Source organism: Vigna radiata, chromosome 10, assembly GCF_000741045.1.
Source record: "Vigna radiata var. radiata cultivar VC1973A chromosome 10, Vradiata_ver6, whole genome shotgun sequence".
Classification (NCBI taxonomy): domain Eukaryota; kingdom Viridiplantae; phylum Streptophyta; class Magnoliopsida; order Fabales; family Fabaceae; genus Vigna; species Vigna radiata.
The window spans coordinates 9,453,952-9,465,501 of NC_028360.1; the positions used below are offsets into that span (position 1 = coordinate 9,453,952).

The window sequence follows — 11,550 nt, forward strand, 5'->3', positions numbered from 1 at the left end:
TTTCCAAAAATCTATGAATTTTATTTTGTCATTGATATATCTGAGTTTCAATTAGCGTACATTAAAAAGTAATCTGCTAATAAAATAAAATATATTGTATTTACTAGTAAAATAAAACATATGGTATAGTTAAAGTTTAATTGTTTTTTTTTCTCACATTGAGTGTTGTTCCTCGTTAGTATCTGTCTTTAAAAATGTCTCTATTTAGTTCTAATATAGTATAAATTGTATCAATCAAGTCCCTTCCGTTAAATTAACATAAACGGAATTAACTCTATAGTAACATGACTATGAATTTTGATCTTTTTCTTCTTTCTCCTTTGACGCCGAACTTTTTTTCTCTTTTTTACCAACGTCCAACTTGGTATGAGTGCGTCTTGCATAACTATTCTTGAACAATTTGGATAAATTGCTACAAAAATATTTGGAGTAGAAGATAACTTTTGGATCCCTTAGATGATTTTCTAGATGTTGAATGTTAACCTTAATCTTACACTCTGAATATCTTTTTTTTTTTTAATTCATGATAGAAAGGGTATTAACATTAATCTTGAGTTTAACACTTACAATTGTCTTTTATGGAATTGTTGAAGAAGATTGCAAATGTCCCAAATGGCAAAGGAAATTCAAGAAAGTTAAAGAAAATTCCACGGTTTAATTAGACGTGTGGAAACCGTATCATACAAAATCACATTAATACAAATAAGAACTTTAGTTTAATTTAACTTCTCATACACATTATATCAAAGAAATAAAAACAAAATTCTCCTCATTCTAAAAGTCACATTTTTTCCCCGTAACGGATACATCTGATAATAAATAATAACTGGTGTAAGATAATAGATTATTTTGATAATTCTTTTCCGCTTTGATTTTGTTTGCTATTTTTACGTATGAGAAACGAATTTGACCATATTTATAGATAACCATATATTCATCATTTCCAAGCTTTAGCTAAATTCAAGCTCAACTTAACAAAATATAATCTAAAAGCTTTTACGTTTTTAAAAATACTTAAATAATTTTAAAGAATTAAGTGGTCGATTCTTCTTAAAGCACGTATTTTAAAATTAAAAACTATTGCATGTTATTTTGACTTTATTTTAACCATACTTATCAAACTCATACTTTTTTATATTTAACTTGATTTTAAATTATAAAAATTACAACAAGTTTAATACATTTTGATATAGTACTACTGTAAGAAGTAAAGCTTTTAAACTTAAAATTTAGAATAGATGATTTGTAGATGCGTCCAAGGTAGTGAAGTTTGAGGAAAGGTCCAAACATAGTTGAAGCGATGATTTGTGTTTGGTGTCTAGGAAAGTTTGAAGAAGCGTCCAAATGTAATAATAACTCCACACAGTGATAACTAGAGTTTCGGTGCGGCATAAGTTGTCCACCATGTGTTTGTAAAAAATGAAAACGAGAGTGTCTCCAAATTTTCTCTGTCATGCAATCATGCATCACCAGACAAAATATCTCATTTCACCCACGTGTCCTATGCACCTGACTTCTGTGGCATTTCATGCTAATGGGCAGAGGGACCCTTCATCACCACGAGAAAAAAGAGAAACAAAAACTAACCAAAACGCCATAAGAGCTTCTCAAAATAGGACCCCGCCTTTTCCACAACTAATTGCATGCACCACTCAACACCTCAACAAACAATGCACCAAAACTACTCTCTTTCTTCTTCTTCTTCTTCTTCTTCTTCTTCTTCTTCTTCTACTACTACTACTTCTTTCTTATTGTACTTCTTCTTCGCCATTCTCAATTTTTTCTTCTTATAACATGGTACTCCCTTCCAAACACACACCTCGTTCTCCCGCCTACTTACTTCCCTGTGTTCTTGCTCTCTCCCTTTTCTCCCTCACTGGCCTTCTCCTCTACAAGGTCCTCAATTTCATCAACCCCATTTTTTCTCTTCCTTCCCCATTTCTCATTTTCCTTTCCTTATTTGCTTTGTAATTTTTTTTCACGCTTTTAGTCACTCTGCCTTCTCTGGGTGATTTCGTTGGACAGGTTGACGACGTCGTTTCTAGGACTGGAACGGTGGTGGGACACAACCTAGAACCGACGCCGTGGCACGTTTTCCCTCACAAGCCCTTTGACGAGGAGACTCGCCAGCAGCGTGCGTACAAAATCCTACAGTGCTCCTATTTGACGTGCCGTTATGCGGCCGGAGACAGAGGTGAAGAACGTAGGAAGTTCCCCGGCGGCGGGGGGGAGTGTCCGGACTTTTTCGGGGCGATCCGGAGGGACCTGGGGCCGTGGATGGAGAGCCGGATCACGAAGGGGCACGTGGCGGGGGCGCAGCGGCTCGCGGCGTTCAGAGTGGTGATTGTTGACGGGAAGATGTTTGTGGATTGGTACTATGCGTGTGTGCAGAGTAGGGCGATGTTCACTCTGTGGGGTTTGTTGCAGCTTCTGAAGAGATACCCTGGAAAGGTGCCTGATGTGGATATGATGTTTGATTGCATGGATAAGCCAACCGTTAACAGGGTTGAGTACCAAGGAATGCCTGTGCCTCTCTTTCGGTATTGCACCACAAAGGAACACTTTGACATCCCTTTTCCGGATTGGTCTTTCTGGGGTTGGTAAGATTTTCAACGGGGTTGTGCCAAAATGCCACCTTTTTCTTATTGCTTTGTGTGGGTCATTCAATTCAACGCCTTTGATTTTTAATCCACTTGATTGTTGTGTAAGGGGTATTTTTAAAGATATTCTATTCATCTTTACCTTCAAGACTATGGTATGGTTGATAAATAATTGTATCTCTTAAGTTTCTCCCAATTTTGTGTGGAATGAAATAATATCTATTGAAAAGTAGAAGTTTCTTAAATGGATCTGGGTATCTCGAGCTATCAGTTTCTGACTTGGGATACCTCAATTCACCCAAAAAAAAAAAAAAATCATCTTTTAGATGAATGAACATTGCACATTTTGGTTCTTAAATTTAACGACATGTGCATTGTTATTTGCGTGTGTTTGCAGACAAATCCTGCAAAGCAATGTTTTGTTTCAAGAAATTGGGACGGGACGAGGACTAATTTGAATTAAACTATGTTCCTCTTTTTTTTTTTTTCTTTGTGATTCCTGCTGTTGTCTATTATAATATGAGTGTTACCATAATCGCCCATAACTTTAATGCATATTATTATTTTGATTTAGAAAATTTTATTAGTTAATACATCTTATGTGTGTATTTTAAGGATAAAAGTTTTGTTTTTTCTTACTCCAGAAAGTAGTGGAGAGCTTGCCTTTAGAAAGATAATCTCTGTTCTTTTGCCAAATGTTTAAAATACTTTTGAAATGCAACAAGATCACTTTTGTTGAGTGAGGAAAATTGTCAACTGACAAAGTGAAGATAATCTAAAAAAGAAACAGAGTATACCATAGGATTAACGTAAACTAACTATGTTGATGTTCTATGGTCTAGTGAGAAGGTGCAAAATCATTTTGGTGTATTTGTTTTGACTTGAACCATGAATCTGTTGAACATTTATTGCTCAGGTCAGAGATAAACATACGACCCTGGAGTGAAGAGTTCCCAGATATCAAGAGAGGTTCTCAGGCGGTTAGTTGGAGAAATAAGATACCACGGGCATTCTGGAAAGGAAATCCAGATGTTTCATCTCCTATTCGTGTTGAGTTACTAAACTGTAATCATTCTAGGAAATGGGGAGCACAAATTATGCGTCAGGTTCGATTAAATTGTTTTATATAACGAGGACCTTAATTGTGTTTTGTAATTTCCATTTTCCATGCTTACCATTTTTATCTGCATTGCAGGATTGGGATGAAGCAGCTAAGGCAGGCTTTAAGGAGTCAAAACTTTCTGATCAGTGTACTCATCGGTGAGTATTACATGGGTCACAACGGACACTAAACAAAATATGGATTCTTTTGAACAGTTAATGGTGCACATTGTAGAAGAGCTTGTAGTGGGGTTCTTCATTTGAGCAAGAACATAAAAAATAAAAAGTTGCACAAAATTTGGATGTCTTTTGGTTATATTTATATCATATTCTGAAACGTAACATATTTCCTAGGGCTTTTTCATATTGTGTTGCCCAATTTTCTCTTTTCGTCACCTTCTCGTATGCCTTCTTCCTACAGGTATAAGATCTATGCTGAAGGGTATGCATGGTCTGTGAGTTTGAAATATATTCTATCTTGCGATTCTGTTGCATTACTTATAGCACCCCAGTATGAAGATTTTTTCAGCCGTGGCCTTGTTCCAGAGCATAACTTTTGGCCTGTTGATCCCCTAAAGCTATGTCCATCTATAAAGTATGCTGTAGAATGGGGAAATCAACACTTAGAGGAGGTATTTATTTATTCATTGTTCATTATTTGTGTGCTATACCTTCTCTCCAACTGATTTTTGAAAAGAATTATTTTTCCCTCCCATGTAAAATTTCAGCCTCTGCGTTATGATTGTTCTTTTTGTGTAGTTAAATTTTCAAATTCAAATGGTTGGAAATTGGAATGAATGTTCAATTTAACTGCTGAAAATGAATGTGATAGCTATTCTTTTTTCGTCTGAAAATCACAAGACCATGATTATCAGGAAATAGGATTGTCTCATACCAGTAAAGAACATGATATTATCGTGTTATAAATTAATAGACCCTACACAAATAATGAAAGGCCCAACCATAATTATCTGATGTCTTTTTCTCTGATAACGTGATATTGTCATGCTACTTACCAACATGAAAAGATTCAAAAGTATTTTGGTACAACAATTACCCGTGAGTTTTGCGATACCTTAATTATTGAACTTGTAAAATGTTTGCTTTTGTATTGTTGCAGGCAGAGGCTATAGGGAAAAGAGGACAGGAATTTATGGAAAGCTTGACCATTGATAGAATTTATGAATACATGTTCCACCTAATTTCTGAGTACTCAAAACTTCAAGACTTCGAGCCTACTCCACCACCAACTTCCTTGGAAGTTTGTGAAGAATCTCTGCTTTGCTATGCTGATGACAAGCAGAGGGCGTTTCTCCGTAGATCAGCTGCATCCCATGCGCAAACCCCTCCCTGCAATCTCAAACCTCTATAGAGTTATCTCATCTATAGTTTACCACCACAAAAATACTAAGGATTTGCAATATCCAACAACAGGGAATCAAGGTTCCTGACATCAAAACAAATTGCACATTTTTAATTATTGTAAAAATATAGTGCCTTGTAGTTATAATTTACAAGATTTAGCTTTAGAAATAGATCATCCTTTCATTCTTTTGTTGCACTTTGTTTTCTTTCTTTTTGTAAATTTCTTAATCACAACCAAAATAAGATGAATCAGTCTGTGAGGCAACATACAATATTGTAAATTTAGTAAAATTTCAGCTAGGATTCATTCCCTGTGAATGTTTTCGTGACGTGACTGCTAACTTTTCGTCATAAATGAAAACAGTTATAGGTTCAGGAGATTATTTCAACATCAGACATTTTTCATGAATAACACTGATATCTATCAGAGATAGGTATAATTTTTATTAAATATTATATATTTCAATAATTCTATATAAAAAGTTAATTAATTAAATCCTTATTTTTTTTTATTATAATCTTTAAAATGCCAGTTATCCTGCATTTCGCATTCTTGTTCTGACATTTTCTGTTATGGTATGTGCCACTGTTTGATATTGATAAGTAAAGTTTGGATGAGACATTTGGTTGATATTAATAGCAACAAGCTTTTTCATTTGATGCATCATCTCACAACACTTGCACACATGATGGTGTAAAGGAGGAGAACGTGGTATGATGTGTGAACTTCAAAATTCTTGAAACATGGTGACTCTAGTGAATTTCCGTGTAGAATTTCTTAGAAGGCACTCAAGTTTTTTATAGCTTAGTGGACTCATGCCACTATAAACAACACGATTTAAGTACCAAAATGATGAAAACTTCTAAAAATATCATATATTGAGTTGTAGCAGCATCTCCTAATCTAACAAGTAATGCATCAACAAAAGAAATGAGCTCAAAATTAAAAACGTTTGGGCCATTAACCATAATGGGGAAGTTTCCAAGACCAAGCAATGCCACAAACACTTTTTCAGTCCATAGAAACCCAACAACAACGTCAACAAAATTTAACAATTTAATATTATATCAATTATATCAACAAAATAAAACACATCGTATTAATACAATAATGTGACAATAAATATAATAGTAATTTTTTAATCAAATCATCATTGTACTAATAATCAATTAAAACCAGTCAACCCGTGTCACACACTTGACAGCTATCTAAGTCTGAGATCGAAATTCTGAATCAAATAAACTATTAGTGGTCAAAATCGATCTTGACCAGAATTTTCTAGTTAATTGGGAAAGTTCACAGTCACGCTTTGGATAATACATATTATGAGTTCCAGTTATTTATCCAAAAGCACATTCATATATTAGTGATAACTCCATGATGTAAATCAAACACAACTGCAAAGAAACTCTAAATTGATTTTAGATCACGATGACAATGAAATTGAACACGCTGCAGAGCATGAAAAACAATGAATTAAACCAATTTATAAAATTGATTTTTATCATGGTTAGACAAAATTCAAATAAGGAAAACGTATCAGATTTTGCATCAGAGTTACTTCTCCGTATCATCTTCTCAAGTCAATAGTCTTAATCTTCTCAGCAACAACCCATGGCAGACAAAAGGCTTAAACACAACCTGAATGACCTAAATGAGATGGAAAAGAAAACGAAAAACTGCATTGGATTGACACTTGCATCTGCTTCTCAGAGTTGTACCTAAAAATCATGCTTTTGATTTGGCAAGAAAATGAAATAGAGAAACAAATTCTATTAAAAATTAGAATTGTTTTATATATAAATAAACAAAATTTCAGAAAAGTAATTTTAGTTTCTCTACAAAATTGGTTGTAACTTATCTAGAAGTTGTGCAAAAAAACTTATCCAGAAGAAATTTATTCTAGTTTTCTTCTATAAACACTTAAAAGAAACTTGATTAAACAGCCCTAAATAATAATTTACAATGCCATTGCTTACCTATAAGAAGAGCATAAATGGTGAGTATTTAATATGAAAGAAAGAATGCTTGAAAAAGAAATCCATATAGAATTCATTGATCTAGGACAGATCACCATCTGTTGCGTGTAAGCATGAAGACCGCTGGTTGCGTTGAAAATGGGCTTAAAAATCAATGTGCCACCAACGTGGTTTTGATCTCAAATTTGGCAGCATTTGACTTACCTTAGCACTAATTAATTCTGCATGTCCCATGCCTCCATGGCCAGCAATTAAAATAACCAAAAGATGATGACAGAACCATTCATTAATTAAATCTATTCAAAATTGTTACCTTCTGAATGGATAGTGCTTTTGGGTGGTTTCAAAAGAACCAAATAAGCTGGCCTCACTCAGTAAGTCCAACAACTCTCAAGTAACACCTACCTCTTTATTTCATACACAACACTCAAGACTACACAGTTATACCAAAATCATGTAATCAATTGCTAACTACTCACTTTGCAGTTGCTTAACTAATTATCTTACAATTGTGGTGACTGTTTTGTTATATCTGATCTTGTGAAAAGTTATAAACAGATACAATAGTTAATTGTGATACTATGCAGTCATGAAAACTGAAAACTCACGGAGGGTGGAGCAAAATGGTTGAGGATGAAAATTGATCATCAATGTTGATGCTTTTGCTTTGTTTTCTCTATATCTCAGATCAGCAATTCTTGTTATGTTTTCCCCTAAAATGTTCATAGGTGTACAATCCAAAGAATAATTTTATAAAAGGTAAAGAAAAAAATAAATAAAAGAATTTCATGAATGAGGTTTCATTCAAGAGGGGCAGAGAAGGAAGCAAGGGAAATGCTGGTAGGGCTGCCTTCAATGAAAGCCAATGCCCTCTCCAAGTTAGCAACTATGTCAGTCATTTCTGGCCTCTCTTTTCCCTCCATGTTCACACAGTGCATAGCAGTGTAAGCCATGATCTCAAGGGACTCAACCTCATTTACTTCTGGCTGTCCGACTCTGTAATCCAACACACTCCAAAGCGCTCCTGATGCTATCTTTGGCCCTGTGTGTTCCACTACCCCTATAGGGCTTGAGCCATCTTCAGTTTTGAACACTGCTCTTTTTCCTGTGAGAAGCTCCAGCATCACCACTCCTAAACCATACACATCACTCTTTGTTGTTAGCACATTCAGCACATAGTACTCAGGGTCTATGTACCCAACAGTTCCAACTGCCTTGGTGGACATCAATTCTTGCTCACTCTCTGGCCAAATTAGTGACAATCCAAAATCAGACACTCTGGCATTCCAGTTTGAGTCCAAAAGTATGTTTGATGATTTGATATCCCTGTGAATAATGGGCGGCACAGCATAGTTGTGAATGTATTCAATTCCCCTAGCAGCACCCAATGCAACCTTGATCCTCATCTTCCAAGAATTTAAAATGCTGCTACTCTTCTCTGTATTGTTTTTGTCGTGCAAATGGTCATAAAGTGAGCCATTGCTCATGTACTCATAGACCAAAAGCCTCTCATCGTTCTCCTCGCAGAATCCAATTAGCCTCACCAGATGTTTGTGGTGAAGCCGGGACAGCATGGCCAATTCAGAATCAAAAGCAATTTCTTTCTCCTGAAATTTCTTTTTCACAGTACTAGTATCTCCTCTTTTAATGGCCACTTCACGACCATCTCCTAGAATGCCTTTGTAAACACTGCCGAAGCTACCGGCACCTATCTTATTATACAATGAGAAATTGTCAGTGGCTGTAGCCAGTTCACGCAATGAGAAACTCTCAGTCCTGTCCACATGCTTCGATGATGAACCACTCCTATGCCTCCTCAACCTTCTTGACCCATGGCTTTTGCTAGAAAAGGTTCTGAAGGTTGTTCCATTGGAACCAACATTAGGCATTGGGATTATATCCACATAGGCATCACTCTCTGAGCTTGTAGGCTTCACAGAACTATTACTTACTTCTCTCCTCACCAAAACCCTCTTTGCACCAAACCAAAGGAAATAAACAATAGTACATAGACCCGCAAAAGCCCCAACTGATCCAACAACAAGAAAAACCAAAAATTCCTTCAAGTTTCTTGCTTCATGTGAAGAAGGCACCTGTGATGATGGTGGTGGAAACAATGGCACAGCCAGTGGAACCTCAGTTTGGCAATCATAGCAAATACTCCCAGACCCATGACAAAGAGCATCAGAATCAGGATATGTACTACAAGAGCTACCACATCCACCCTCAACACAAGGAGCCGGGAGAATCTCTCCCAATGGAATCTCATTAGCCACATCAAACCCACCCTTACCACCCCAACAAACCACAGACAAATTCCCAGTCATCAACCCACAAACATAATCCAAACCAGCAACAAGAGACTCAAAGGAAACACCCTTCACCACATCACTATCAAAACCACCACCCCAACACACAACAATCCCATTCCTCCGCCTAATACCACACGTGAAACCCTCTCCCAAAGCAAGAGCCGAAAAATCCAAAGAACTTAAAAGAACACTGTTTCCGAGTTGACCTGAACGATTGTTCCCTCCACAAACCAAAGCCCCGTGAAGAGTCAAACCACATGCATGAGACACCCCAGCAACCAAACTCGACATAGAAAAATTCTCAAACTTTCTTTGAATCTCACCACTGATATATGCACCCTCATCACCACCACCACCACCCCAACACACAACCCTCCCGCTCTCTCTCAATATCCCACATGAAAAACCACGACCGCATGTGACACTCCGAAACCTTAGGCTCTGCGAGGGAGAAGAAAATTCGACCCTCTTGTTTCCTCTCCAGCACCTCACCACACCGGATTGCACCTCCCTCGCGCACACCTGGGAATCACCAACTGCCACGTCCGCCAACTGCACCACGTCGCTGTGGAAGACCCTCTTGGGGCAGAGCGAACCGTCTGCGGCGGCAGTGTCCCAGCAGTGGAGGCTCCGGCCCCCGGAGCGCAGGCCGCAGAAGAAGTTCCTGCCGCCGGAGATGGCATCGAAGGAGGAGTTGGGGAGTGTGAGAGGGACGCGCCTTCCGTCCCTGGAGCACTGAATGCGGTGGTGGAGCTCCCCGGCAACAATACCGCACACGGTGGCGGTGCCGTATGTTACGGCAACGGTGGCGGCGGAGCCGAGGCCGTGCACGGCGGTTATAGAGAAAACGGCGAAGAGGGAGAGGGAGAGAGTGAAAGGTGGTGTCATTGGGAAGGTGCGACTTTCTTCTTCTTCATTTGAGAGGGAAAATATTGTGACGTGTTTGAAGGTGACGCCATTTGCGAGAGAGAATTGCACCAAAATAGAGTAAGTGTCTCAGAAAATAAATGCAAACTGTAAACATTAACTGTCGTATTAATATTATTTTATAGGATCCCGATATGTTAACAATGTTATTTGACAACTTTTTTGACAACCACAGGTGTCAGTAATGTATTGGATGATTTAATTATTATTTTTTGAGTTTAAAAACCGATTTGAAAAAAGGGAGTTTGTGTTGTTCCAAAAACACCCTTAGTCATTTGAGTCAGTCTTTCTCCTTCGTAGTACTCTCTCTTTTTCTCCATTTTAGGTTTTCGTTTTTCTCTGAAGCTCTCTGTCTAATGTTTTCGTGTTCTTTTGAAGTTGTTCCCTCTTTGTCCATTTATTGAATGCTTTGAAGTGGTGAGCAATCTCTGTGGAGGTTGAGGGATTTTGTTGTTTTTGCCTGTGGAGTTCTACAATACGCGTCTATCATTGTTGGATATCTATTTCGTCNAACTTGTTTCCTCTTTCATTCCATGGCTTAAGGTGCTTACAGTACACCTTGTAACAAACAAGATTTTTACAATNATTTTGCAAGTGATGGAGGAATTTACAGCCATGAAAGCGGTAANAAGGAAGGANAACGTCGAAAGCGTTTCAAGAGCAAAGCCTGTAGAACTCCTTACACCGGATACAGTCCAAAACTTGGTTGAGAGTTATGTAATTTTTGTAATAGGGTAGTATTTGACAGATTTTTACGTATGTATACTTGTATTTGGAACACTTAATATGATTGGAACACTTAATACTTGTATTTGACAGTTTAATCCAGTTTTGTACCAAAACCTTAGAGTAGCTACCAGTGCCTAACTGAGTGGCTCCCAAGTTTGGTGGATTATGGGTTTTCAATGTTTTGAGTACTGAAAACCCCTCTTGGGCATGGTTCAATCACTCCACAACAACAAAATTGAAGTTAGGACTCCCTTATATGGATGTTTGACCAAGTAGAGGTCTTGCTAAGTTGAGAGGGGCAGGTGATGCAACCATTAATTGAGGTCTGATGCAGTGGTAAGCGATTACAAACACCCAATTGGGAGCAACGTTCAAAAAACCCGGGAGCAGCCATCAACTTTCGGTACATAATCCATTTTCTCACCTGGTAATCGCTTACAACATGCTTGTAAACGATTACACAGGCTAATTGGTCATGAAAATCACACACCACTTGAAATCACACAACACTTGTACCCTCCCCACCTAATTGTAAC

At 37.5% G+C, this 11,550-nt stretch overlaps 2 protein-coding genes across 2 annotated transcripts; one reads left to right on the forward strand and one right to left on the reverse strand.

The window, feature by feature from the left end:
• Positions 1 to 1,371: 1,371 nt before the first annotated feature.
• Positions 1,372 to 5,408, forward strand: LOC106775440 (O-glucosyltransferase rumi). The gene is made up of 6 exons (XM_014662565.2): positions 1,372 to 1,896; positions 2,026 to 2,600; positions 3,517 to 3,706; positions 3,796 to 3,860; positions 4,123 to 4,333; positions 4,822 to 5,408. Exons 1-6 carry the CDS (start codon positions 1,420 to 1,422, stop codon positions 5,071 to 5,073), a joined length of 1,770 nt encoding a protein of 589 aa, XP_014518051.2. The 5' UTR covers positions 1,372 to 1,419; the 3' UTR covers positions 5,074 to 5,408.
• Positions 5,409 to 7,490: 2,082 nt separating this feature from the next.
• Positions 7,491 to 10,465, reverse strand: LOC106774779 (putative serine/threonine-protein kinase-like protein CCR3). The gene has a single exon (XM_014661816.2). It carries the CDS (start codon positions 10,244 to 10,246, stop codon positions 7,847 to 7,849), a length of 2,400 nt encoding a protein of 799 aa, XP_014517302.1. The 5' UTR covers positions 10,247 to 10,465; the 3' UTR covers positions 7,491 to 7,846.
• Positions 10,466 to 11,550: the final 1,085 nt, after the last annotated feature.

Bases quoted from the DNA above. Each gene is read 5' to 3' on its own strand.
- LOC106775440 (XM_014662565.2), top strand. From the start codon at position 1,420: ATGAAAACGAGAGTGTCTCCAAATTTTCTCTGTCATGCAATCATGCAT. The intron at 1,897-2,025 runs GTCCTCAATTTC...TTCGTTGGACAG, and splicing joins CTGGCCTTCTCCTCTACAAG to GTTGACGACGTCGTTTCTAG. The intron at 2,601-3,516 runs GTAAGATTTTCA...TTTATTGCTCAG, and splicing joins GATTGGTCTTTCTGGGGTTG to GTCAGAGATAAACATACGAC.
- LOC106774779 (XM_014661816.2), bottom strand. From the start codon at position 10,246: ATGACACCACCTTTCACTCTCTCCCTCTCCCTCTTCGCCGTTTTCTCT.